This window comes from Oryzias latipes, chromosome 14 (genome assembly GCF_002234675.1).
Source record: "Oryzias latipes chromosome 14, ASM223467v1".
NCBI classification, from domain to species: Eukaryota; Metazoa; Chordata; class Actinopteri; order Beloniformes; family Adrianichthyidae; genus Oryzias; species Oryzias latipes.
The window spans coordinates 12,474,252-12,501,180 of record NC_019872.2 but is presented as its reverse complement, the minus strand read 5'-3'; the positions used below and the strand labels follow the sequence as shown (position 1 = coordinate 12,501,180).

The 26,929-nt window shown below is 38.6% G+C and overlaps 1 protein-coding gene across 2 annotated transcripts; it reads left to right on the top strand.

Annotated features, from left to right (window-relative positions):
- The first annotated feature begins 628 nt into the window (after nucleotides 1–628).
- LOC105355603 (reticulocyte-binding protein 2 homolog a) lies at nucleotides 629–26,169 on the top strand. Of its 2 annotated transcripts, XM_023962410.1 has the most exons (6): nucleotides 629–743; nucleotides 894–964; nucleotides 1,109–1,306; nucleotides 3,433–4,388; nucleotides 6,338–8,994; nucleotides 13,549–26,169. In XM_023962410.1, the coding sequence occupies exons 2-6, from the start codon at nucleotides 943–945 to the stop codon at nucleotides 26,105–26,107; spliced, it is 16,392 nt and encodes a 5,463-aa protein (XP_023818178.1). In that variant the 5' UTR covers nucleotides 629–743; nucleotides 894–942; the 3' UTR covers nucleotides 26,108–26,169. The 2 variants fall into 2 exon arrangements, with proteins under 2 accessions (XP_023818178.1, XP_023818176.1); XM_023962408.1 differs by having other exon boundaries at nucleotides 6,338–26,169.
- The last annotated feature ends 760 nt before the right edge of the window (nucleotides 26,170–26,929 follow it).

Here is a 26,929-nt window from a genome sequence, read left to right as displayed (position 1 = left end):
TACATTTAAAACCTAGGTGTACAAAATGCATTACTTAAAAGATTTGTTACTACCAAAAAAAAGTTTCACTTGCACCAAAAAGATAGTTTGGATCACGTTCAAATACAACAGTACAACTTAATGTACTGTATTCTTCTATACATGTGTAATCCAGCACAGTTTTGATGGAACCCCTTAAAACAAAGAACAGATATGTTGATGCAATGAGAAAGTGTTTGTCACATAATCACATTTTTTTTCCACTTTTAAGATAGAAACAGAAAGTAGTTGATGTTCACATGTGGTCTAATTATCAATTCAAAATAATCTAGTATAAAAATGATCAATATGTAGATCAAATGTGGAATATCTAGTGTAATTAATGACAAAGAACATTATTTTGTTAAATAGGAACATGTATCATTCAGTATTGTAGCCCCAGTTTGGTCGTTTGCTATTGCCTATTGCTAAAAACACAAACATCAGAGGAGCTGAGGAAAGCTAAACACGAGCCCCACCCTTATCAGTCAAGACCAGACTCTGTGAGCGTGACGTTTCAGCACCCAAACATCCACAGCCGCCAATTACTCAGTTCTGCATCTGTTTGATGCCCAAATCTGCCAGTCAGCGTGCTTTCTAAACTAATGAGATATGCTGGGTTTGGACCAGAGACACCCTGCTTCTTCAGCAGTTTCTACCAGAGACCAGCAGAACACTCTTGCATGATCTGTTCTTATTTGGAGTCCAGATATGACCAAACTGAGGTAAGAAATGGTGATTGGTACATAAACAGCATTTTTATTTAGGAAATGAGATTCTTATATCTAATTTCACATGCTAACAGTATGTTTTAGATGCCTTGAATAGTAAAACTGGTCAAATTATTAAAAAATATTAATGAAATTTGTTTCCAGATTGGTGCTCAAATGAAAAACATCACTTCTAAGTTTATAACCTGTAACCATGACGAAATCAGAAGCCCATGGTGAGTCTACATTCAGTTTGGTTCTCAGAAACAATCGCACGAGTCTGTTTCAACCGTATTTACATATATTAAAAAAAGAAAAATCTCAAGAGAGGCCGTAGACTTCTGCAGCACAGTTTGAGTGATCTCAAAGCTTCTTTGCAGTGAAAAGCTTCCTGGAGGAGATCAGAGTGCAGATGGTGTCTGGACTGAGGAATCCTGGAGCCCTCATGGGGACCTGGAACTCACTGACACCACAGGACCAAGTGAGGGTTCTGCTTCATGCTGTAGAAGGAGGATCATCACAATCCAGGGAAGCTCTTAACCAGATATTTTTAAATCCGGGACCTGCCTTTGAAGGAGGTAAGCCATATCTGACCTACATTCTATGCTATTTCTATTAAACATTATGGATCATCACAAAACAGATGAATTCACAATGTAGAGAAAATCTATATTTTCTTTTGGTGATTATTGTTCAAAACCTATTGAAGTAAATAATCATAATTAAAAGAGGATGTGTGTGCTTCAACTTCAGCAAACCTGAAAATACATCAAGATTTTACAAATTTTACAAAAATTTCTTTCAAGTCATTTTACTTTGGTTATAATATTGGACACAGATTTATGCTTTTCTTTCAGTATATTTCCATGCACAGTTAGCTAATTTATGAGGCTGATAAAAGGGCAGCTGTATTTGTTCCCTTTCAGGTAGTAAATAGTTTTTTGCATCACCTTGATGTAATAACTAAAAATTATAGTCTTTATCATGTTTTAAATGTTTATCATATTGTAAGATTAAACAGCTTTAGTGACCTATAAATGCTGTATTTTACCTTTTTTAAATGCACAATCATTGTTGTGGATTTTTCAAAGATGAAGGATTTGGAGTTAAAGCCCAAGATATATTTGTTCTCTCAAAAATGAAAATGTAAGATTGAAGTGAAAAGAATCTACTGCACACAATTTAGAGAACTTAATGGAGTGAGGATTAAACAGAGTTGCAAAATAAATGAGAAAACAAAAATTCCATAACTAAAAATAGTTCAAGAGCCGAGCAAATAAAAACATTTTTATGAATAAATGCACGTATGCTGAACAAAACCACAAATTTTTCAGCTGTCAATCATTGGTAAGTTAAAATATAGAAAATCCATTTGTTTTTGATCAATGCTTGCAAAATTCCACAAATTATCCATACAAATGTGATATTTTTTATAATTATATTTAAAATTCATATACAGTATTTTTTGTAAAGTATTTCAACCTCTCTTGCTTTGCTGTCTTTTGTTGATTACAGAGGTCAGGAAGTGACTGTTTTTTAACTGAGTATTATCCATATTTATATTGTTGTATTTAAAATGTTGTGGTTTTTTATGCCTAAAACCTTCTACAGACAAATTGTTTCCATTATATGTTATTTTGGCAACCCTCAGATTTCCAATCCTGTTTATTACCACATAACAGCAAATAATACAAAAACAACAGCAACATATTTACATGTTGTACTATGAACAGTTATTTTGTTTAAAAAGTACTTATAAAAACTTAAAAAACTGTGGTATTTATGTGTTCAAGAGGTCAATTTCTGTGAAACAATAATTCCTTCTTTTAAACAAATGACAGAAAAATGTTTTTTTTCAAATAACCAAATACTTGTTTTACTAGCTAAAGATTTAAAAAACTACAACTTAAAAAACACATTTTCAATATGAACTTTAAAATTCGTCTAGCTTTTGTTATTAATTTATTCAAAACGTTGCTTCTTGGTCTTGGCTATGTACAGGTTTTAAACCTGTCTTTGAAACCTGTCTTCTTACATTTGGAGGCAGCGCCCTCTGTTGGTGAACATTATGTACCACAGTTTAACATGTAAAACAGACAAAAAAAACATTTACACATATCTAAAATTACACCCAGCCAACCCGGCTGGGGTTAATTTATCATTTATAACCATTTGGTTTATAGTCAAAACTATAGATATAACAATTAACATTTTTTTTGCAAAAATACATTTGTTAAAAGCAACACCTTAGAAGAACTGCAGCACACAGAAAAAAAACTGCTCATCCCTGATTTGATTTTTCAGCAAAGAAAAAAGCAAATGTTTCTACGTTTGGATTTAACTCATATTTATTAAAATTTTGCATTCAAAACAAATACCCAGAGTTTTTTAACTACCATTTTAACTACTGGTATTTTAATTTTTATTTTTCGTGTCTCTAGTGTTAAAGTAGAAACTAAATAATTTTATTTGCGTCGTTTTTAGATTCAAAATACAAGTATTAACAATAAATTAATCTTTATTGTTGTCAATTTGTTCTTTTTTATATTGTTGAACAAACATGTAAATACAGTGCATATACCAGTTTAACAAAACATAAAATTGCTTTTATTGATTCTAATTTAAACTATGTCTAGTTTACTGTTGTTTGGATTTTTTAAAATGCTTTTTATTTTTTACATTACTGTTTCTCTTTGTTCAACAGAACAAAATCAACAGAACAACATGATGATGGAAAATGAACAACTTTTAGATGAGGCACAAGCTCCAACTGCAACACACCCCAAACAAGAAACCATGGATGAGGAAAAGCGACGAATGACTGAAATAATCAATGACATTAAAAACATCTTAAAGCAAGCAGAATTGCAAAGCAGAGAGAAACTATCAGATGGAACATCAGTGTTTGACCATTTGGAAGTTCAACTTGGCCAAATCCAGGAAATCATGCAAAATGCTTTCAATGAACTGAAAGAATATTCAACACAAGTCAAATTTGAAAAAACTCAGATTGAAACAATCAAAATTGAAATGCAAGCAGAAAGACTGGACATAGAGAGAGACAGGAAACTGATCGATACAGAAATGAATGCATTGAAGTGTACGCGAAAGAGTATTGAAGGTGAAATGGAAGAGTTAGATAACAAGTTACAAAGAGTAAAGAGAGAAATCAGAGAGATGGAAGTGGTGAACAGAGAAGTCCAAATAAAGAAAAATAATCTTGAAAAGATGATGAAAAGTAACAGGAAGAGAAAGGAAGACACATCCATTAAGACTGATGGAACTGTGCAAGACACAGAGGAAGGATCAACCAAGACAGAGGAATGTCTGCCGCAGCCGATTTACGTTTGTGAACAATGTAAATCCAAACAAATGAAATGGGTTGATTTACATGCAAAGAAGAGGAGACGAGAGCTCGACTGTCGGCTTGAGAAGACAGTAAGACAGAGAGACGAGTTAGAAATCATAAAGATGCAAATACAGCAACAAAAACAAGACGTTGAAAGGCAAAAACAAGATGTAATGGCTTCAATCCTTACTGTGGCCAAAGTGAAGACTAACATGGAAAATGCATATGAAGAAATCAGAAGCATCATGGAGGATGTCCTCAAAATCAAATCAAGTACAGCAGATTACAGCAAAGAACTAAGGAAAAACCTGGTAAGAGTTTTTGTTTTTCTCAATACTTTATAAAGTATAGTTGTAAAATCAGCAGTAATCAGACTAATCCTTGTTGTGCTTAATGAGTTGAGGCTAAAATGGGCTTAACTATCGGTACTATTAAGTTACGTTCACACCGGCCTTGGCCACATTAGTTCAAGGGGCCACTTACAATGAAAAGTCAATATAAACGTGTGTAAATGCATGTTTTGTGTTACCGGGTTAAAAACTCTTGCTTTCACGCAAAGCTACGCAGGTTTTCACGACCGTTTTCAGGCTCTACATACAAAACGTGTGTCCATTCAACACGCTGCAAGCTAAACCAGGGTGAACTTTGACCGGTAAGGGACATGGATTTGGTAGTGAGATTTTGACATATAGATGGCGTCCATTTTAATTCAATGTTTGAAAATTGGTCATGGAGGAGAAATTATTAAATGCAGTTTGTGGCCGGCTGGATTTAAATGACACCAAGTCTTTCATATATAGGAATAGAGCTTTGAAATAAAAAAACCTGGAGCAAGATTCACAATATTTGCACCATTTTGAAATTTTGCACCAAGTCTCTTCAACAAGTCAAACATGCGCAAGTAAACAGTAGAAAAAGAAGAAAAAAGAGTCCCATCCCGATCGTCCAGAGGGAACACCGTGGGCTACATGCACGTCACTTGTCTGGTGTGTCCGTAGCTTCATAAGATCAAAGGGCCCACTCCAAGAAATCTCAGCAGCCTGTTTCTGACTGATTGCTTTTACTTATCTGTGTCTCCTAACATGCCTGCCAATGGCAGGTAAAGCCTTAGTCACATGCACTCATACAGGGAGTTGACCCGTATAAGAGCTGTGAGTTTTTGAAATTTTCTGGATTTTCGTGAACAGGAGCATGTTCAGGGGGAGCGCAGGTGTGTCTTGCAGTTCCCTTAAGGCTCGTGTGGCCACTTTAAGGGACGTCATGAAAATGAAACATATGATTGTAATGCATGTGGTAAGTGTTTTGTGAAGTATTTGTAAGGATAATGTAAATTGTGTACATTTATGACATACCGGTGATTCTGTCGTACGTGCCCATAGGCCATACTCTGGTCATTAGTAAAGTGTGAGTACTTTACCTTTAATGACCGTGCACAAATGCTACGCTCCCAGGATATGCAGGTGACACATAAGTGCCTATAGGATGCCTATAGGATACCCACACAAACTACATTCTAATTGTTTAGTTTGGTTACATTTATATATAAGTCACTTCGACCTATCCCCCGGGGCATGCCCGTATAGAAAAAAGTTTCCATGAACATTTTTGTTCAACAACTTTACCGAGCGGCCTATGACCATGATATTTTTTGCAGGCCACCTGCGTCCCCCGTACAGTTTTGTCCATTTTTCACCCATAGACAACCTGTATCTACCTGTGAGGGCAGTTGTGACTAAGGCTTTAAGCTTAATATGCAATATTGGATAACACTTGCATGAAAAAGCAAAATCTCAAGCTAGGTGATTCTAAAAAATGTTGTGTTAGTAGTTCAATTTGAATCTTGTCCTATTTTAATCACATTTAGATATTTGATTGTTGATCTCTATTTGCAAAAAACAATGGTTTTGCACATTGTCATGACATCAGATGCTTCTATCCAATCTGCATCAGTCAGAGAGGCTCCATCAGAAGTGCAATGGAAGGGCCCTATAGAAATGGGGTCTGCTACAGAAAAAGAAACTGGCAAAATCTAATATTTGAGTCAGAATCCAATACAAATGTTTTAATTATTCCTGCCCCATTCATTGTTGATTACCTGGATCAGACTATTTCAGCTTCTGATAATTGATTAGGTGTGCTCAGTCTTTCAGTACTTAGCAGGTCAGGGACAGCTAGAAAACAAGTAAAGGGATAGGTCTCAGAAATCATGATTGTACTTTTTGTATCAATTAATAGTAACAAAATATTTTTCTTTGTGAAGGAGACTTTGGCCTCCATGAAAGATCGAGTCAACTCATGGAAAATGAAAAAGTCTTCAGTTGGTAAGATTTTTCCAGGTGATACTTGTGAACCTGAAGAGCATCAGAAAGAAGCAAAACCAAATCTTAAAACAGGATCTCCAGAACACATAAGCAAAGTAAAAGCAATAACATTCCTGCAGCCTTTTGCAATGGTGGAAGCTCAAAATAAAGTTAAAGAAAGTTTTGAACCCCAGCACCCTCTGATGGAGGCACCAATCCAGGACCAAACAATACCAGAAAAAGATGAGGCAAAATTTTTGATAGATTCATCAGAGAAGATCAATTTGGAAAAACAGATGTCTGAGCTTAAGGGGCAAGAATTTGACATCAAAGTTAAAATGTATGATGATATACAAAATGTCAAGGAAAAGAGTCAAAAGATGACAAAGCTCATCACAGAAATAAATGAGCTCCAGTGTCACGATCCAGACACATTAAGTCACAATAAAGCAATCAAAGTGCTGACTGAAATACAGGGCGGAGAAATAGTGGGGAAAAGTACTTCCAGAGAACCAATGAAGCAGCTTGAAGTAGGGGAAAGTACTGAATCAAGTCAAGAGTCGTATTGGATGAAAGTTGGAGATGAAAAACAAATGCAAAATCAGGATTTACAAGTAGATCTGCAGATGATGTTTGAAGACAGACATGAAGTTTCTGAAGAAAACATCCCTAAAGATGCAGCAGTACAAAGGCTGGACTTGGAAATTCACCAAACCATAGAAGTCATCAAAGTGTTTCTTTTAGAAATAGGGTACCAAGTTAGAGAAACAAACACAAATCAACAATTTAAAAATGAAAATGGTGAAAGTGAAAGAGTAGTGCACAAAATGAAACAGTTCCAAGAGCTTTTGCAAACGGTAAAAACAGCAATACAACATGGAAAATTGTGTATCAAAAGAGATACAAAGAGCATGACATTTGCAGTGGAAAAGAGAAGAAGAGTACTGGATCACAAGCTAGAGCAAATTTTAAGGCAAAGAGATGAATTAGAAATCTTGAAAATTAAAGTCCAGAGAGAGACCATAGAAACTCAGAAGAACGCAGAGAAAATGACAAAATGTTGGAGCTCCATGACAAAAATGATTGCAAAGTCCAGAGAAAAAAATGAAGAAATAAAAGTGAGGATGAAGAAGACAGAAATAAAATTGAAACTGCTGGAACAAACGAACACAACAACGGAAGCCACTCAACAGCAAAACGTGGAAAGAATTTGTCTTTTAAAAACAAAATGCATGTCTGAGCTTGAAATGATTAGAACTAAAATCAAAGAGTTAAGCGAGTTCAACATTGAGAAAGAAATGATAGATGGAAGAAAAGAAATATCTAAAAGGCTTACACAGATCCAAGCAGAACTTTTAGGTGGAAGAGTTTCACCAGAACCGCTTGGCGAAGAGGTTCATAAAATGAAAAAACAAATCGAAGTAAAAGAACAGGAACTCAATGACCACTTCCAACGGATAAGAAGAGAAGTTCAGGAAATGGAGATCTTAAAGTCAGAGTTGCAAATAAAGAGGAAAGAAAATGAACAAATACTCAGAAAACTTGTGAGACAAGGAGAGCAAAATGAAATAATCCTATATCAAGTAAAACAGGAAAAGATGTCATTAAGAAGAGAGACTAGGAAGAAAAAAAGAGAAGTAAACCAAAGGCTAGAGAAAATCATCAGGGAGAGAGATGCATTGGAAGTGGTCCGCTTGAAGATGAATCGACTAAAGGAAGAGCTGGTTGCTCAGCAGCTACATGTCAAAGACAAAACTGCCGACCTGGATGTGTGCAGTGAAGATCAAAAAGAAAGTTTGGAAACAACAGATAAGAAAAGCCTTAAAGAGGAAATTGGAAAACAACACCTAAGCATAGAAATTGCTGGTTCCATCAAAAACCTTGAAAGGATTAAACAAAAGATCCATGATCATTTGGCAAAAATCATGGGAGACAAAAACACTCTGGAAAGTCTCGTAGTGTGTTTAGACCAACAAAAAGATGGACTAAAAATCTTTCAAGGTGAGAACCTTAGGTTAAAAGATGAAGTGATAAGAGTTAAAGCTCAAATAAAGACAGTCTTTAATAAAATGATCCAAGAGAAAGGAGAAGAAATGGTTGAAATGATTCACAAGAAAAATGACGCCCAAAAACTAGAGCTTGATGTTGCTCTAGAAAAAGTTAGAAGAGAAAGACAAGAATTAGAGTTGCTGATGACGGATTTGGAAATTAAGAAAAAAGAAAATCAACGAATTGTTCGAAAGAGCATCCAGAAAGAACAAGATGTTAAAAGAATGTGGAATGAAGTCAGAGAAGAAAAAGATGCTCTCAAAAGAGAAACGCAAAGAAGAAAGAAAGAACTTGATCAGAGACTAGAGAGAATTATCAGAGAGAGAGATGAACTAGAGGTAATGAAGCTCAGGTTTAAAAAAGAAGAGGAAGTGTTCACAAGTGGGATGATTGATTTGGGGACGACAGGTGTTTCACAAGTTCTAGGAGACATCCAGAACCACTGGACTTTACTCCAAATGTGTACAAAGAAATGTGGTAACATAAAGACAGACTGTGAAGGTCTTATTCGGACAATTATGGATGTCAAACAACAAATTAGTGTACATGCAGATATGATCACAAATTCCAGAAAAGAAACAAGTAAAATCCAAATAGAAATTAAAAGGCAAAGAGAGGTAATACAGAGTGCAGTTAAAAGGATTCAGGAAGGGCAAAGGTTTTTACAACAAGATAAAATCAGAAGAAAAGACGAAAGTAGTGTTACGACAGAAAAGAAAATGACGAAAAAATCAAAAGGTGTGCCCAAAAGACAAGGCAAAAAAGAGACTTCTACTGAACTAGAAGAACTTTGGAAAACAACGGTTAAAATTGATCAACAGGAACAAGAGAGCAGTGTAATACACCAAACTGAAGAACCTATTATTGCCTGTAAAAGAGCCCTAAAAGGGAAAGAAACACAAAATATTACAATTCAAGATAAAAACTGGCAAAAAAAAAAGAGTGGAGTGAAAAACGTTAAAGCAATAAAAATACAGGAAACTACTCAAAACGTAAACTTTAAAAAAGTGGATGATGACTGTTATGATGAAAGTTATAACATTAACTACGTAAATGCAAGAGAAGAAAATGTGTCACAAGAAGGGATTAAAAAGAGAGAGGAAGAAACAAAAGTTGTCAAAAAGAAACCAACCAAAACCAACAAGAGTAAACTGTTGATGAAAAAAAAAGAGTCAGATGTGTTCTTTGGGACAAAAAGTGAAAGTAAGATGTGGATCCCAGGAACTGAAACCCTGAATGTGGAAAAACAAATGTTACATGAGCCAAAGAATCAAGACAAAATGGATGACATTGGGGAGGAGACAAAACTGGTGTGGAAGGATAAAGAAGAAATAGAAAAGGGGAAACAAAAGGCAAATAATGTTCATGATCAGTCCGAAGAAAGTGAATTATTTAGTTCACGGCTTAACAATGTCTTGGAAATTATCAGAAACACCATCTCTGAGGATTTCAAACAAAAGATGGCCATATTACAAGCCAAAATCGAGCAAGCAATTCAATTAGGCTCTGACTTGGAGGAAACGGTCAAATCCATTGAAGAACTGAAGAAAAACATGACTCTTTACAGCGAGGACTTCCAAATTCAAAAGGAAGCCCTAAAGAATGCTATGTCAGATGTGATCAAACAGAGGGATGGAGTGGAAACAGAAAAGACAAATATGTTTGACATGGAGAGAAGAGATCTTGATAAACTCAGAGAAGAACTGACCCAAGAGAGACAAGATCTGGACAGAGCAATAAACGCAATGAAGGAAGAAAAATTGTACTTGGAACACATGAAGTCTGAAAGCAAGAAACTTGGGGAAGTCATGAAGCTAGCCGAGAATGATTTGACGACGGAAAAGGACAAGATGGATAATGCAAACATTGAGCTTCAGCGGAAGACTGAAGCTGCCAACACTTTGATGGAGGACATGCAAAGAGAGAGATTAGAACTTCAGCAACTCAAGGTACATGTTGACTCCCAAAGAAAAAGACTTGACGTTGTCTTGGACTCAGTCGTCACACAACAATCCGAAAGAGCCAGCAAAGAAGAAGAAATCCAAAGACAAGCAGAAGAACTTGAAATCAGACTGAAACAGGTTCAGACAGAAAGAGAAGAGCTCAATGCTGTGAATGACAGGACCAACAAAATGAAAGAAGAGGTTGACGCTGCCATGATGGACCTTCTTCGTGAAAAGGAAGAAGTCAATCAAATGAGGGTAGCCATAGAAAATGAGAGACAAAGGACTCAAACTGAAAAGGATAGAATTGAAAGTGAAAAATCTGAGTTGAAAGTAAGAGAACAACAACTCCTGGACCGAATGAAGTCATTAGAAAACAGTGAATCCAAAATTCAGGACCTCAGTAAGACCATCTCTGGGGACTTCAAAGAAAAGATGGCCAAATTACTAAACAAAATGGAGCAAACAATTCAATTAGGCTCTGACTTGGAGGAAACGGTCAAATCCATTGAAGAACTGAAGCAAAACATGACTCTTTACAGTGAGGACTTCCAAATTCAAAAGGAAGCCCTAAAGAATGCTATGTCAGATGTGATCAAACAGAGGGATGGAGTGGAAACAGAAAAGACAAATATGTTTGACATGGAGAGAAGAGATCTTGATAAACTCAGAGAAGAACTGACCCAAGAGAGACAAGATCTGGACAGAGCAATCAACGCAATGAAGGAAGAAAAATTGTACTTGGAACACATGAAGTCTGAAAGCAAGAAACTTGGGGAAGTCATGAAGCTAGCCGAGAATGATTTGACGACGGAAAAGGACAAGATGGATAATGCAAATATTGAGCTTCAGCGGAAGACTGAAGCTGCCAACACGTTGATGGAGGACATGCAAAGAGAGAGATTAGAACTTCAACAACTCAAGGTACATGTTGACTCCCAAAGAAAAAGACTTGACGTTGTCTTGGACTCAGTCGTCACACAACAATCCGAAAGAGCCAGCAAAGAAGAAGAAATCCAAAGACAAGCAGAAGAACTTGAAATCAGACTGAAACAGGTTCAGACAGAAAGAGAAGAGCTCAATGCTGTGAATGACAGGACCAACAAAATGAAAGAAGAGGTTGACGCTGCCATGATGGACCTTCTTCGTGAAAAGGAAGAAGTCAATCAAATGAGGGTAGCCGTAGAAAATGAGAGACAAAGGACTCAAACTGAAAAGGATAGAATTGAAAGTGAAAAATCTGAGTTGAAAGTAAGAGAACAACAACTCCTGGACCGAATGAAGTCATTAGAAAACAGTGAATCCAAAATTCAGGACCTCAGTAAGACCATCTCTGGGGACTTCAAACAAAAGATGGCCATATTAAAAAACAAAATGGAGCAAACAATTCAATTAGGCTCTGACTTGGAGGAAACGGTCAAATCCATTGAAGAACTGAAGCAAAACATGACTCTTTACAGTGAGGACTTCCAAATTCAAAAGGAAGCCCTAAAGAATGCTATGTCAGATGTGATCAAACAGAGGGATGGAGTGGAAACAGAAAAGACAAATATGTTTGACATGGAGAGAAGAGATCTTGATAAACTCAGAGAAGAACTGACCCAAGAGAGACAAGATCTGGACAGAGCAATCAATGCAATGAAGGAAGAAAAATTGTACTTGGAACACATGAAGTCTGAAAGCAAGAAATTTGGGGAAGTCATGAAGCTAGCCGAGAATGATTTGACGACGGAAAAGGACAAGATGGATAATGCAAACATTGAGCTTCAGCGGAAGACTGAAGCTGCCAACACGTTGATGGAGGACATGCAAAGAGAGAGATTAGAACTTCAGCAACTCAAGGTACATGTTGACTCCCAAAGAAAAAGACTTGACGTTGTCTTGGACTCAGTCGTCACACAACAATCCGAAAGAGCCAGCAAAGAAGAAGAAATCCAAAGACAAGCAGAAGAACTTGAAATCAGACTGAAACAGGTTCAGACAGAAAGAGAAGAGCTCAATGCTGTGAATGACAGGACCAACAAAATGAAAGAAGAGGTTGACGCTGCCATGATGGACCTTCTTCGTGAAAAGGAAGAAGTCAATCAAATGAGGGTAGCTATAGAAAATGAGAGACAAAGGACTCAAACTGAAAAGGATAGAATTGAAAGTGAAAAATCTGAGTTGAAAGTAAGAGAACAACAACTCCTGGACCGAATGAAGTCATTAGAAAACAGTGAATCCAAAATTCAGGACCTCAGTAAGACCATCTCTGGGGACTTCAAACAAAAGATGGCCATATTAAAAAACAAAATGGAGCAAACAATTCAATTAGGCTCTGACTTGGAGGAAACGGTCAAATCCATTGAAGAACTGAAGCAAAACATAACTCTTTACAGTGAGGACTTCCAAATTCAAAAGGAAGCCCTAAAGAATGCTATGTCAGATGTGATCAAACAGAGGGATGGAGTGGAAACAGAAAAGACAAATATGTTTGACATGGAGAGAAGAGATCTTGATAAACTCAGAGAAGAACTGACCCAAGAGAGACAAGATCTGGACAGAGCAATCAACGCAATGAAGGAAGAAAAATTGTACTTGGAACACATGAAGTCTGAAAGCAAGAAACTTGGGGAAGTCATGAAGCTAGCCGAGAATGATTTGACGACGGAAAAGGACAAGATGGATAATGCAAACATTGAGCTTCAGCGGAAGACTGAAGCTGCCAACACGTTGATGGAGGACATGCAAAGAGAGAGATTAGAACTTCAGCAACTCAAGGTACATGTTGACTCCCAAAGAAAAAGACTTGACGTTGTCTTGGACTCAGTCGTCACACAACAATCCGAAAGAGCCAGCAAGGAGGAAGAAATCCAAAGACAAGCAGAAGAACTTGAAATCAGACTGAAACAGGTTCAGACAGAAAGAGAAGAGCTCAATGCTGTGAATGACAGGACCAACAAAATGAAAGAAGAGGTTGACGCTGCCATGATGGACCTTCTTCGTGAAAAGGAAGAAGTCAATCAAATGAGGGTAGCCATAGAAAATGAGAGACAAAGGACTCAAACTGAAAAGGATAGAATTGAAAGTGAAAAATCTGAGTTGAAAGTAAGAGAACAACAACTCCTGGACCGAATGAAGTCATTAGAAAACATTGAATCCAAAATTCAGGACCTCAGTAAGACCATCTCTGGGGACTTCAAAGAAAAGATGGCCATATTAAAAAACAAAATGGAGCAAACAATTCAATTAGGCTCTGACTTGGACGAAACGGTCAAATCCATTGAAGAACTGAAACGAAACATGTCTCTTTACAGAGAGGACTTCGAAATTCAAAAGGAAGCCCTAAAGAATGCTATGTCAGATGTGATCAAAGAGAGGGATGGAATGGAAACAGAAAAGACAAATATGTTTAACATGGAGAGAAGAGATCTTGATAAACTCAGAGAAGAACTGACCCAAGAGAGACAAGATCTGGACAGAGCAATCAACGCAATGAAGGAAGAAAAATTGTACTTGGAACACATGAAGTCTGAAAGCAAGAAACTTGGGGAAGTCATGAAGCTAGCCGAGAATGATTTGACGACGGAAAAGGACAAGATGGATAATGCAAACATTGAGCTTCAGAGGAAGACTGAAGCTGCCAACACGTTGATGGAGGACATGCAAAGAGAGAGATTAGAACTTCAGCAACTCAAGGTACATGTTGACTCCCAAAGAAAAAGACTTGACGTTGTCTTGGACTCAGTCGTCACACAACAATCCGAAAGAGCCAGCAAGGAGGAAGAAATCCAAAGACAAGCAGAAGAACTTGAAATCAGACTGAAACAGGTTCAGACAGAAAGAGAAGAGCTCAATGCTGTGAATGACAGGACCAACAAAATGAAAGAAGAGGTTGACGCTGCCATGATGGACCTTCTTCGTGAAAAGGAAGAAGTCAATCAAATGAGGGTAGCCATAGAAAATGAGAGACAAAGGACTCAAACTGAAAAGGATAGAATTGAAAGTGAAAAATCTGAGTTGAAAGTAAGAGAACAACAACTCCTGGACCGAATGAAGTCATTAGAAAACAGTGAATCCAAAATTCAGGACCTCAGTAAGACCATCTCTGGGGACTTCAAAGAAAAGATGGCCATATTAAAAAACAAAATGGAGCAAACAATTCAATTAGGCTCTGACTTGGAGGAAACGGTCAAATCCATTGAAGAACTGAAACGAAACATGTCTCTTTACAGAGAGGACTTCCAAATTCAAAAGGAAGCCCTAAAGAATGCTATGTCAGATGTGATCAAACAGAGGGATGGAGTGGAAACAGAAAAGACAAATATGTTTGACATGGAGAGAAGAGATCTTGATAAACTCAGAGAAGAACTGACCCAAGAGAGACAAGATCTGGACAGAGCAATCAACGCAATGAAGGAAGAAAAATTGTACTTGGAACACATGAAGTCTGAAAGCAAGAAACTTGGGGAAGTCATGAAGCTAGCCGAGAATGATTTGACGACGGAAAAGGAAAAGATGGATAATGCAAACATTGAGCTTCAGCGGAAGACTGAAGCTGCCAACACTTTGATGGAGGACATGCAAAGAGAGAGATTAGAACTTCAGCAACTCAAGGTACATGTTGACTCCCAAAGAAAAAGACTTGACGTTGTCTTGGACTCAGTCGTCACACAACAATCCGAAAGAGCCAGCAAGGAAGAAGAATTCCAAAGACAAGCAGAAGAACTTGAAATCAGACTGAAACAGGTTCAGACAGAAAGAGAAGAGCTCAATGCTGTGAATGACAGGACCAACAAAATGAAAGAAGAGGTTGACGCTGCCATGATGGACCTTCTTCGTGAAAAGGAAGAAGTCAATCAAATGAGGGTAGCCATAGAAAATGAGAGACAAAGGACTCAAACTGAAAAGGATAGAATTGAAAGTGAAAAATCTGAGTTGAAAGTAAGAGAACAAAAACTCCTGGACCGAATGAAGTCATTAGAAAACAGTGAATCCAAAATTCAGGACCTCAGTAAGACCATCTCTGGGGACTTCAAAGAAAAGATGGCCAAATTACTAAACAAAATGGAGCAAACAATTCAATTAGGCTCTGACTTGGAGGAAACGGTCAAATCCATTGAAGAACTGAAGCAAAACATGACTCTTTACAGTGAGGACTTCCAAATTCAAAAGGAAGCCCTAAAGAATGCTATGTCAGATGTGATCAAAGAGAGGGATGGAGTGGAAACAGAAAAGACAAATATGTTTGACATGGAGAGAAGAGATCTTGATAAACTCAGAGAAGAACTGACCCAAGAGAGACAAGATCTGGACAGAGCAATCAACGCAATGAAGGAAGAAAAATTGTACTTGGAACACATGAAGTCTGAAAGCAAGAAACTTGGGGAAGTCATGAAGCTAGCCGAGAATGATTTGACGACGGAAAAGGACAAGATGGATAATGCAAACATTGAGCTTCAGCGGAAGACTGAAGCTGCCAACACTTTGATGGAGGACATGCAAAGAGAGAGATTAGAACTTCAGCAACTCAAGGTACATGTTGACTCCCAAAGAAAAAGACTTGACGTTGTCTTGGACTCAGTCGTCACACAAAAATCCGAAAGAGCCAGCAAGGAGGAAGAAATCCAAAGACAAGCAGAAGAACTTGAAATCAGACTGAAACAGGTTCAGACAGAAAGAGAAGAGCTCAATGCTGTGAATGACAGGACCAACAAAATGAAAGAAGAGGTTGACGCTGCCATGATGGACCTTCTTCGTGAAAAGGAAGAAGTCAATCAAATGAGGGTAGCCATAGAAAATGAGAGACAAAGGACTCAAACTGAAAAGGATAGAATTGAAAGTGAAAAATCTGAGTTGAAAGTAAGAGAACAACAACTCCTGGACCGAATGAAGTCATTAGAAAACAGTGAATCCAAAATTCAGGACCTCAGTAAGACCATCTCTGGGGACTTCAAACAAAAGATGGCCATATTAAAAAACAAAATGGAGCAAACAATTCAATTAGGCTCTGACTTGGAGGAAACGGTCAAATCCATTGAAGAACTGAAACGAAACATGTCTCTTTACAGAGAGGACTTCCAAATTCAAAAGGAAGCCCTAAAGAATGCTATGTCAGATGTGATCAAAGAGAGGGATGGAGTGGAAACAGAAAAGACAAATATGTTTGACATGGAGAGAAGAGATCTTGATAAACTCAGAGAAGAACTGACCCAAGAGAGACAAGATCTGGACAGAGCAATCAACGCAATGAAGGAAGAAAAATTGTACTTGGAACACATGAAGTCTGAAAGCAAGAAACTTGGGGAAGTCATGAAGCTAGCCGAGAATGATTTGACGACGGAAAAGGACAAGATGGATAATGCAAACATTGAGCTTCAGCGGAAGACTGAAGCTGCCAACACTTTGATGGAGGACATGCAAAGAGAGAGATTAGAACTTCAGCAACTCAAGGTACATGTTGACTCCCAAAGAAAAAGACTTGACGTTGTCTTGGACTCAGTCGTCACACAACAATCCGAAAGAGCCAGCAAAGAAGAAGAAATCCAAAGACAAGCAGAAGAACTTGAAATCAGACTGAAACAGGTTCAGACAGAAAGAGAAGAGCTCAATGCTGTGAATGACAGGACCAACAAAATGAAAGAAGAGGTTGACGCTGCCATGATGGACCTTCTTCGTGAAAAGGAAGAAGTCAATCAAATGAGGGTAGCTATAGAAAATGAGAGACAAAGGACTCAAACTGAAAAGGATAGAATTGAAAGTGAAAAATCTGAGTTGAAAGTAAGAGAACAACAACTCCTGGACCGAATGAAGTCATTAGAAAACAGTGAATCCAAAATTCAGGACCTCAGTAAGACCATCTCTGGGGACTTCAAAGAAAAGATGGCCAAATTACTAAACAAAATGGAGCAAACAATTCAATTAGGCTCTGACTTGGAGGAAACGGTCAAATCCATTGAAGAACTGAAACGAAACATGTCTCTTTACAGAGAGGACTTCCAAATTCAAAAGGAAGCCCTAAAGAATGCTATGTCAGATGTGATCAAACAGAGGGATGGAGTGGAAACAGAAAAGACAAATATGTTTGACATGGAGAGAAGAGATCTTGATAAACTCAGAGAAGAACTGACCCAAGAGAGACAAGATCTGGACAGAGCAATCAACGCAATGAAGGAAGAAAAATTGTACTTGGAACACATGAAGTCTGAAAGCAAGAAACTTGGGGAAGTCATGAAGCTAGCCGAGAATGATTTGACGACGGAAAAGGACAAGATGGATAATGCAAACATTGAGCTTCAGCGGAAGACTGAAGCTGCCAACACTTTGATGGAGGACATGCAAAGAGAGAGATTAGAACTTCAGCAACTCAAGGTACATGTTGACTCCCAAAGAAAAAGACTTGACGTTGTCTTGGACTCAGTCATCACACAACAATCCGAAAGAGCCAGCAAGGAGGAAGAAATCCAAAGACAAGCAGAAGAACTTGAAATCAGACTGAAACAGGTTCAGACAGAAAGAAAGGAGCTCAATGCTGTGAATGACAGGACCAACAAAATGAAAGAAGAGGTTGACGCTGCCATGATGGACCTTCTTCGTGAAAAGGAAGAAGTCAATCAAATGAGGGTAGCCATAGAAAATGAGAGAGAAAGGAGTCAAACTGAAAAGGATAGAATTGAAAGTAAAAAATCTGAGTTGAAAGTAAGAGAACAACAACTCCTGGACCGAATGAATTCATTAGAAAACAGTGAATCCAAAATTCAGGACCTCAGAAAGACCATCTCTGGGGACTTCAAACAAAAGATGGCCATATTAAAAAACAAAATGGAGCAAACAATTCAATTAGGCTCTGACTTGGACGAAACGGTCAAATCCATTGAAGAACTGAAACGAAACATGTCTCTTTACAGAGAGGACTTCCAAATTCAAAAGGAAGCCCTAAAGAATGCTATGTCAGATGTGATCAAACAGAGGGATGGAGTGGAAACAGAAAAGACAAATATGTTTGACATGGAGAGAAGAGATCTTGATAAACTCAGAGAAGAACTGACCCAAGAGAGACAAGATCTGGACAGAGCAATCAACGCAATGAAGGAAGAAAAATTGTACTTGGAACACATGAAGTCTGAAAGCAAGAAACTTGGGGAAGTCATGAAGCTAGCCGAGAATGATTTGACGACGGAAAAGGACAAGATGGATAATGCAAACATTGAGCTTCAGCGGAAGACTGAAGCTGCCAACACTTTGATGGAGGACATGCAAAGAGAGAGATTAGAACTTCAGCAACTCAAGGTACATGTTGACTCCCAAAGAAAAAGACTTGACGTTGTCTTGGACTCAGTCGTCACACAACAATCCGAAAGAGCCAGCAAGGAGGAAGAAATCCAAAGACAAGCAGAAGAACTTGAAATCAGACTGAAACAGGTTCAGACAGAAAGAGAAGAGCTCAATGCTGTGAATGACAGGACCAACAAAATGAAAGAAGAGGTTGACGCTGCCATGATGGACCTTCTTCGTGAAAAGGAAGAAGTCAATCAAATGAGGGTAGCCATAGAAAATGAGAGACAAAGGACTCAAACTGAAAAGGATAAAATTGAAAGTGAAAAATCTGAGTTGAAAGTAAGAGAACAAAAACTCCTGGACCGAATGAATTCATTAGAAAACAGTGAATCCAAAATTCAGGACCTCAGAAAGACCATCTCTGGGGACTTCAAACAAAAGATGGCCATATTAAAAAACAAAATGGAGCAAACAATTCAATTAGGCTCTGACTTGGAGGAAACGGTCAAATCCATTGAAGAACTGAAACAAAACATGTCTCTTTACAGAGAGGACTTCCAAATTCAAAAGGAAGCCCTAAAGAATGCTATGTCAGATGTGATCAAACAGAGGGATGGAGTGGAAACAGAAAAGACAAATATGTTTGACATGGAGAGAAGAGATCTTGATAAACTCAGAGAAGAACTGACCCAAGAGAGACAAGATCTGGACAGAGCAATCAACGCAATGAAGGAAGAAAAATTGTACTTGGAACACATGAAGTCTGAAAGCAAGAAACTTGGGGAAGTCATGAAGCTAGCCGAGAATGATTTGACGACGGAAAAGGACAAGATGGATAATGCAAACATTGAGCTTCAGCGGAAGACTGAAGCTGCCAACACGTTGATGGAGGACATGCAAAGAGAGAGATTAGAACTTCAGCAACTCAAGGTACATGTTGACTCCCAAAGAAAAAGACTTGACGTTGTCTTGGACTCAGTCATCACACAACAATCCGAAAGAGCCAGCAAGGAGGAAGAAATCCAAAGACAAGCAGAAGAACTTGAAATCAGACTGAAACAGGTTCAGACAGAAAGAGAAGAGCTCAATGCTGTGAATGACAGGACCAACAAAATGAAAGAAGAGGTTGACGCTGCCATGATGGACCTTCTTCGTGAAAAGGAAGAAGTCAATCAAATGAGGGTAGCCGTAGAAAATGAGAGAGAAAGGAGTCAAATGGAAAAGGATAGAATTGAAAGTAAAAAATCTGAGTTGAAAGTAAGAGAACAACAACTCCTGGACCGAATGTATTCATTAGAAAACAGTGAATCCAAAATTCAGGACCTCAGAAAGACCATCTCTGGGGACTTCAAACAAAAGATGGCCATATTAAAAAACAAAATGGAGCAAACAATTCAATTAGGCTCTGACTTGGACGAAACGGTCAAATCCATTGAAGAACTGAAGCAAAACATGACTCTTTACAGTGAGGACTTCCAAATTCAAAAGGAAGCCCTAAAGAATGCTATGTCAGATGTGATCAAACAGAGGGATGGAGTGGAAACAGAAAAGACAAATATGTTTGACATGGAGAGAAGAGATCTTGATAAACTCAGAGAAGAACTGACCCAAGAGAGACAAGATCTGGACAGAGCAATCAACGCAATGAAGGAAGAAAAATTGTACTTGGAACACATGAAGTCTGAAAGCAAGAAACTTGGGGAAGTCATGAAGCTAGCCGAGAATGATTTGACGACGGAAAAGGAAAAGATGGATAATGCAAACATTGAGCTTCAGCGGAAGACTGAAGCTGCCAACACGTTGATGGAGGACATGCAAAGAGAGAGATTAGAACTTCAGCAACTCAAGGTACATGTTGACTCCCAAAGAAAAAGACTTGACGTTGTCTTGGACTCAGTCGTCACACAACAATCCGAAAGAGCCAGCAAGGAAGAAGAAATCCAAAGACAAGCAGAAGAACTTGAAATCAGACTGAAACAGGTTCAGACAGAAAGAGAAGAGCTCAATGCTGTGAATGACAGGACCAACAAAATGAAAGAAGAGGTTGACGCTGCCATGATGGACCTTCTTCGTGAAAAGGAAGAAGTCAATCAAATGAGGGTAGCCATAGAAAATGAGAGACAAAGGACTCAAACTGAAAAGGATAGAATTGAAAGTGAAAAATCTGAGTTGAAAGTAAGAGAACAACAACTCCTGGACCGAATGAAGTCATTAGAAAACAGTGAATCCAAAATTCAGGACCTCAGAAAGACCATCTCTGGGGACTTCAAACAAAAGATGGCCATATTAAAAAACAAAATGGAGCAAACAATTCAATTAGGCTCTGATTTAGAGGAAACGGTCAAATCCATTGAAGAACTGAAACGAAACATGACTCTTTACAGTGAGGACTTCCAAATTCAAAAGGAAGCCCTAAAGAATGCTATGTCAGATGTGATCAAACAGAGGGATGGAGTGGAAACAGAAAAGACAAATATGTTTGACATGGAGAGAAGAGATCTTGATAAACTCAGAGAAGAACTGACCCAAGAGAGACAAGATCTGGACAGAGCAATCAACGCAATGAAGGAAGAAAAATTGTACTTGGAACACATGAAGTCTGAAAGCAAGAAACTTGGGGAAGTCATGAAGCTAGCCGAGAATGATTTGACGACGGAAAAGGACAAGATGGATAATGCAAACATTGAGCTTCAGCGGAAGACTGAAGCTGCCAACACGTTGATGGAGGACATGCAAAGAGAGAGATTAGAACTTCAGCAACTCAAGGTACATGTTGACTCCCAAAGAAAAAGACTTGACGTTGTCTTGGACTCAGTCGTCACACAACAATCCGAAAGAGCCAGCAAGGAAGAAGAAATCCAAAGACAAGCAGAAGAACTTGAAATCAGACTGAAACAGGTTCAGACAGAAAGAGAAGAGCTCAATGCTGTGAATGACAGGACCAACAAAATGAAAGAAGAGGTTGACGCTGCCATGATGGACCTTCTTCGTGAAAAGGAAGAAGTCAATCAAATGAGGGTAGCCATAGAAAATGAGAGACAAAGGAGTCAAACGGAAAAGGATAGAATTGAAAGTGAAAAATCTGAGTTGAAAGTAAGAGAACAACAACTCCTGGACCGAATGAAGTCATTAGAAAACAGTGAATCCAAAATTCAGGACCTCAGAAAGACCATCTCTGGGGACTTCAAACAAAAGATGGCCATATTAAAAAACAAAATGGAGCAAACAATTCAATTAGGCTCTGACTTGGAGGAAACGGTCAAATCCATTGAAGAACTGAAACGAAACATGTCTCTTTACAGAGAGGACTTCCAAATTCAAAAGGAAGCCCTAAAGAATGCTATGTCAGATGTGATCAAACAGAGGGATGGAGTGGAAACAGAAAAGACAAATATGTTTGACATGGAGAGAAGAGATCTTGATAAACTCAGAGAAGAACTGACCCAAGAGAGACAAGATCTGGACAGAGCAATCAACGCAATGAAGGAAGAAAAATTGTACTTGGAACACATGAAGTCTGAAAGCAAGAAACTTGGGGAAGTCATGAAGCTAGCCGAGAATGATTTGACGACGGAAAAGGACAAGATGGATAATGCAAACATTGAGCTTCAGCGGAAGACTGAAGCTGCCAACACGTTGATGGAGGACATGCAAAGAGAGAGATTAGAACTTCAGCAACTCAAGGTACATGTTGACTCCCAAAGAAAAAGACTTGACGTTGTCTTGGACTCAGTCGTCACACAACAATCCGAAAGAGCCAGCAAGGAAGAAGAAATCCAAAGACAAGCAGAAGAACTTGAAATCAGACTGAAACAGGTTCAGACAGAAAGAGAAGAGCTCAATGCTGTGAATGACAGGACCAACAAAATGAAAGAAGAGGTTGACGCTGCCATGATGGACCTTCTTCGTGAAAAGGAAGAAGTCAATCAAATGAGGGTAGCCATAGAAAATGAGAGACAAAGGACTCAAACTGAAAAGGATAGAATTGAAAGTGAAAAATCTGAGTTGAAAGTAAGAGAACAACAACTCCTGGACCGAATGAAGTCATTAGAAAACAGTGAATCCAAAATTCAGGACCTCAGTAAGACCATCTCTGGGGACTTCAAACAAAAGATGGCCATATTAAAAAACAAAATGGAGCAAACAATTCAATTAGGCTCTGACTTGGACGAAACGGTCAAATCCATTGAAGAACTGAAGCAAAACATGACTCTTTACAGTGAGGACTTCCAAATTCAAAAGGAAGCCCTAAAGAATGCTATGTCAGATGTGATCAAACAGAGGGATGGAGTGGAAACAGAAAAGACAAATATGTTTGACATGGAGAGAAGAGATCTTGATAAACTCAGAGAAGAACTGACCCAAGAGAGACAAGATCTGGACAGAGCAATCAACGCAATGAAGGAAGAAAAATTGTACTTGGAACACATGAAGTCTGAAAGCAAGAAACTTGGGGAAGTCATGAAGCAAGCCGAGAATGATTTGACGACGGAAAAGGACAAGATGGATAATGCAAACATTGAGCTTCAGCGGAAGACTGAAGCTGCCAACACTTTGATGGAGGACATGCAAAGAGAGAGATTAGAACTTCAGCAACTCAAGGTACATGTTGACTCCCAAAGAAAAAGACTTGACGTTGTCTTGGACTCAGTCATCACACAACAATCCGAAAGAGCCAGCAAGGAGGAAGAAATCCAAAGACAAGCAGAAGAACTTGAAATCAGACTGAAACAGGTTCAGACAGAAAGAGAAGAGCTCAATGCTGTGAATGACAGGACCAACAAAATGAAAGAAGAGGTTGACGCTGCCATGATGGACCTTCTTCGTGAAAAGGAAGAAGTCAATCAAATGAGGGTAGCCATAGAAAATGAGAGAGAAAGGAGTCAAACTGAAAAGGATAGAATTGAAAGTAAAAAATCTGAGTTGAAAGTAAGAGAACAACAACTCCTGGACCGAATGAATTCATTAGAAAACAGTGAATCCAAAATTCAGGACCTCAGAAAGACCATCTCTGGGGACTTCAAACAAAAGATGGCCATATTAAAAAACAAAATGGAGCAAACAATTCAATTATGCTCTGACTTGGACGAAACGGTCAAATCCATTGAAGAACTGAAACGAAACATGTCTCTTTACAGAGAGGACTTCCAAATTCAAAAGGAAGCCCTAAAGAATGCTATGTCAGATGTGATCAAACAGAGGGATGGAGTGGAAACAGAAAAGACAAATATGTTTGACATGGAGAGAAGAGATCTTGATAAACTCAGAGAAGAACTGACCCAAGAGAGACAAGATCTGGACAGAGCAATCAACGCAATGAAGGAAGAAAAATTGTACTTGGAACACATGAAGTCTGAAAGCAAGAAACTTGGGGAAGTCATGAAGCTAGCCGAGAATGATTTGACGACGGAAAAGGACAAGATGGATAATGCAAACATTGAGCTTCAGCGGAAGACTGAAGCTGCCAACACTTTGATGGAGGACATGCAAAGAGAGAGATTAGAACTTCAGCAACTCAAGGTACATGTTGACTCCCAAAGAAAAAGACTTGACGTTGTCTTGGACTCAGTCATCACACAACAATCCGAAAGAGCCAGCAAGGAGGAAGAAATCCAAAGACAAGCAGAAGAACTTGAAATCAGACTGAAACAGGTTCAGACAGAAAGAGAAGAGCTCAATGCTGTGAATGACAGGACCAACAAAATGAAAGAAGAGGTTGACGCTGCCATGATGGACCTTCTTCGTGAAAAGGAAGAAGTCAATCAAATGAGGGTAGCCGTAGAAAATGAGAGAGAAAGGAGTCAAACGGAAAAGGATAGAATTGAAAGTAAAAAATCTGAGATGAAAGTAAGAGAACAACAACTCCTGGACCGAATGTATTCATTAGAAAACAGTGAATCCAAAATTCAGGACCTCAGAAAGACCATCTCTGGGGACTTCAAACAAAAGATGGCCATATTAAAAAACAAAATGGAGCAAACAATTCAATTAGGCTCTGACTTGGAGGAAACGGTCAAATCCATTGAAGAACTGAAGCAAAACATGACTCTTTACAGTGAGGACTTCCAAATTCAAAAGGAAGCCCTAAAGAATGCTATGTCAGATGTGATCAAACAGAGGGATGGAGTGGAAACAGAAAAGACAAATATGTTTGACATGGAGAGAAGAGATCTTGATAAACTCAGAGAAGAACTGACCCAAGAGAGACAAGATCTGGACAGAGCAATCAACGCAATGAAGGAAGAAAAATTGTACTTGGAACACATGAAGTCTGAAAGCAAGAAACTTGGGGAAGTCATGAAGCTAGCCGAGAATGATTTGACGACGGAAAAGGACAAGATGGATAATGCAAACATTGAGCTTCAGCGGAAGACTGAAGCTGCCAACACGTTGATGGAGGACATGCAAAGAGAGAGATTAGAACTTCAGCAACTCAAGGTACATGTTGACTCCCAAAGAAAAAGACTTGACGTTGTCTTGGACTCAGTCGTCACACAACAATCCGAAAGAGCCAGCAAGGAAGAAGAAATCCAAAGACAAGCAGAAGAACTTGAAATCAGACTGAAACAGGTTCAGACAGAAAGAGAAGAGCTCAATGCTGTGAATGACAGGACCAACAAAATGAAAGAAGAGGTTGACGCTGCCATGATGGACCTTCTTCGTGAAAAGGAAGAAGTCAATCAAATGAGGGTAGCCGTAGAAAATGAGAGAGAAAGGAGTCAAACTGAAAAGGATAGAATTGAAAGTAAAAAATCTGAGTTGAAAGTAAGAGAACAACAACTCCTGGACCGAATGAATTCATTAGAAAACAGTGAATCCAAAATTCAGGACCTCAGAAAGACCATCTCTGGGGACTTCAAACAAAAGATGGCCATATTAAAAAACAAAATGGAGCAAACAATTCAATTAGGCTCTGACTTGGACGAAACGGTCAAATCCATTGAAGAACTGAAGCAAAACATGACTCTTTACAGTGAGGACTTCCAAATTCAAAAGGAAGCCCTAAAGAATGCTATGTCAGATGTGATCAAACAGAGGGATGGAGTGGAAACAGAAAAGACAAATATGTTTGACATGGAGAGAAGAGATCTTGATAAACTCAGAGAAGAACTGACCCAAGAGAGACAAGATCTGGACAGAGCAATCAACGCAATGAAGGAAGAAAAATTGTACTTGGAACACATGAAGTCTGAAAGCAAGAAACTTGGGGAAGTCATGAAGCTAGCCGAGAATGATTTGACGACGGAAAAGGACAAGATGGATAATGCAAACATTGAGCTTCAGCGGAAGACTGAAGCTGCCAACACGTTGATGGAGGACATGCAAAGAGAGAGATTAGAACTTCAGCAACTCAAGGTACATGTTGACTCCCAAAGAAAAAGACTTGACGTTGTCTTGGACTCAGTCGTCACACAACAATCCGAAAGAGCCAGCAAGGAGAAGAAATCCAAAGACAAGCAGAAGAACTTGAAATCAGACTGAAACAGGTTCAGACAGAAAGAGAAGAGCTCAATGCTGTGAATGACAGGACCAACAAAATGAAAGAAGAGGTTGACGCTGCCATGATGGACCTTCTTCGTGAAAAGGAAGAAGTCAATCAAATGAGGGTAGCCGTAGAAAATGAGAGAGAAAGGAGTCAAACGGAAAAGGATAGAATTGAAAGTAAAAAATCTGAGTTGAAAGTAAGAGAACAACAACTCCTGGACCGAATGTATTCATTAGAAAACAGTGAATCCAAAATTCAGGACCTCAGAAAGACCATCTCTGGGGACTTCAAACAAAAGATGGCCATATTAAAAAACAAAATGGAGCAAACAATTCAATTAGGCTCTGACTTGGAGAAACGGTCAAATCCATTGAAGAACTGAAGCAAAACATGACTCTTTACAGTGAGGACTTCCAAATTCAAAAGGAAGCCCTAAAGAATGCTATGTCAGATGTGATCAAACAGAGGGATGGAGTGGAAACAGAAAAGACAAATATGTTTGACATGGAGAGAAGAGATCTTGATAAACTCAGAGAAGAACTGACCCAAGAGAGACAAGATCTGGACAGAGCAATCAACGCAATGAAGGAAGAAAAATTGTACTTGGAACACATGAAGTCTGAAAGCAAGAAACTTGGGGAAGTCATGAAGCTAGCCGAGAATGATTTGACGACGGAAAAGGACAAGATGGATAATGCAAACATTGAGCTTCAGCGGAAGACTGAAGCTGCCAACACTTTGATGGAGGACATGCAAAGAGAGAGATTAGAACTTCAGCAACTCAAGGTACATGTTGACTCCCAAAGAAAAAGACTTGA

Excerpts from the sequence above, each read along its gene's own strand:
- LOC105355603 (XM_023962408.1), top strand. The coding sequence starts at position 943 with ATGACGAAATCAGAAGCCCATG. Across the intron at positions 1,307-3,432 it reads GGGACCTGCCTTTGAAGGAG|AACAAAATCAACAGAACAAC; the intron begins GTAAGCCATATC and ends TTTGTTCAACAG. Across the intron at positions 4,389-6,337 it reads AAGAACTAAGGAAAAACCTG|GAGACTTTGGCCTCCATGAA; the intron begins GTAAGAGTTTTT and ends TTCTTTGTGAAG.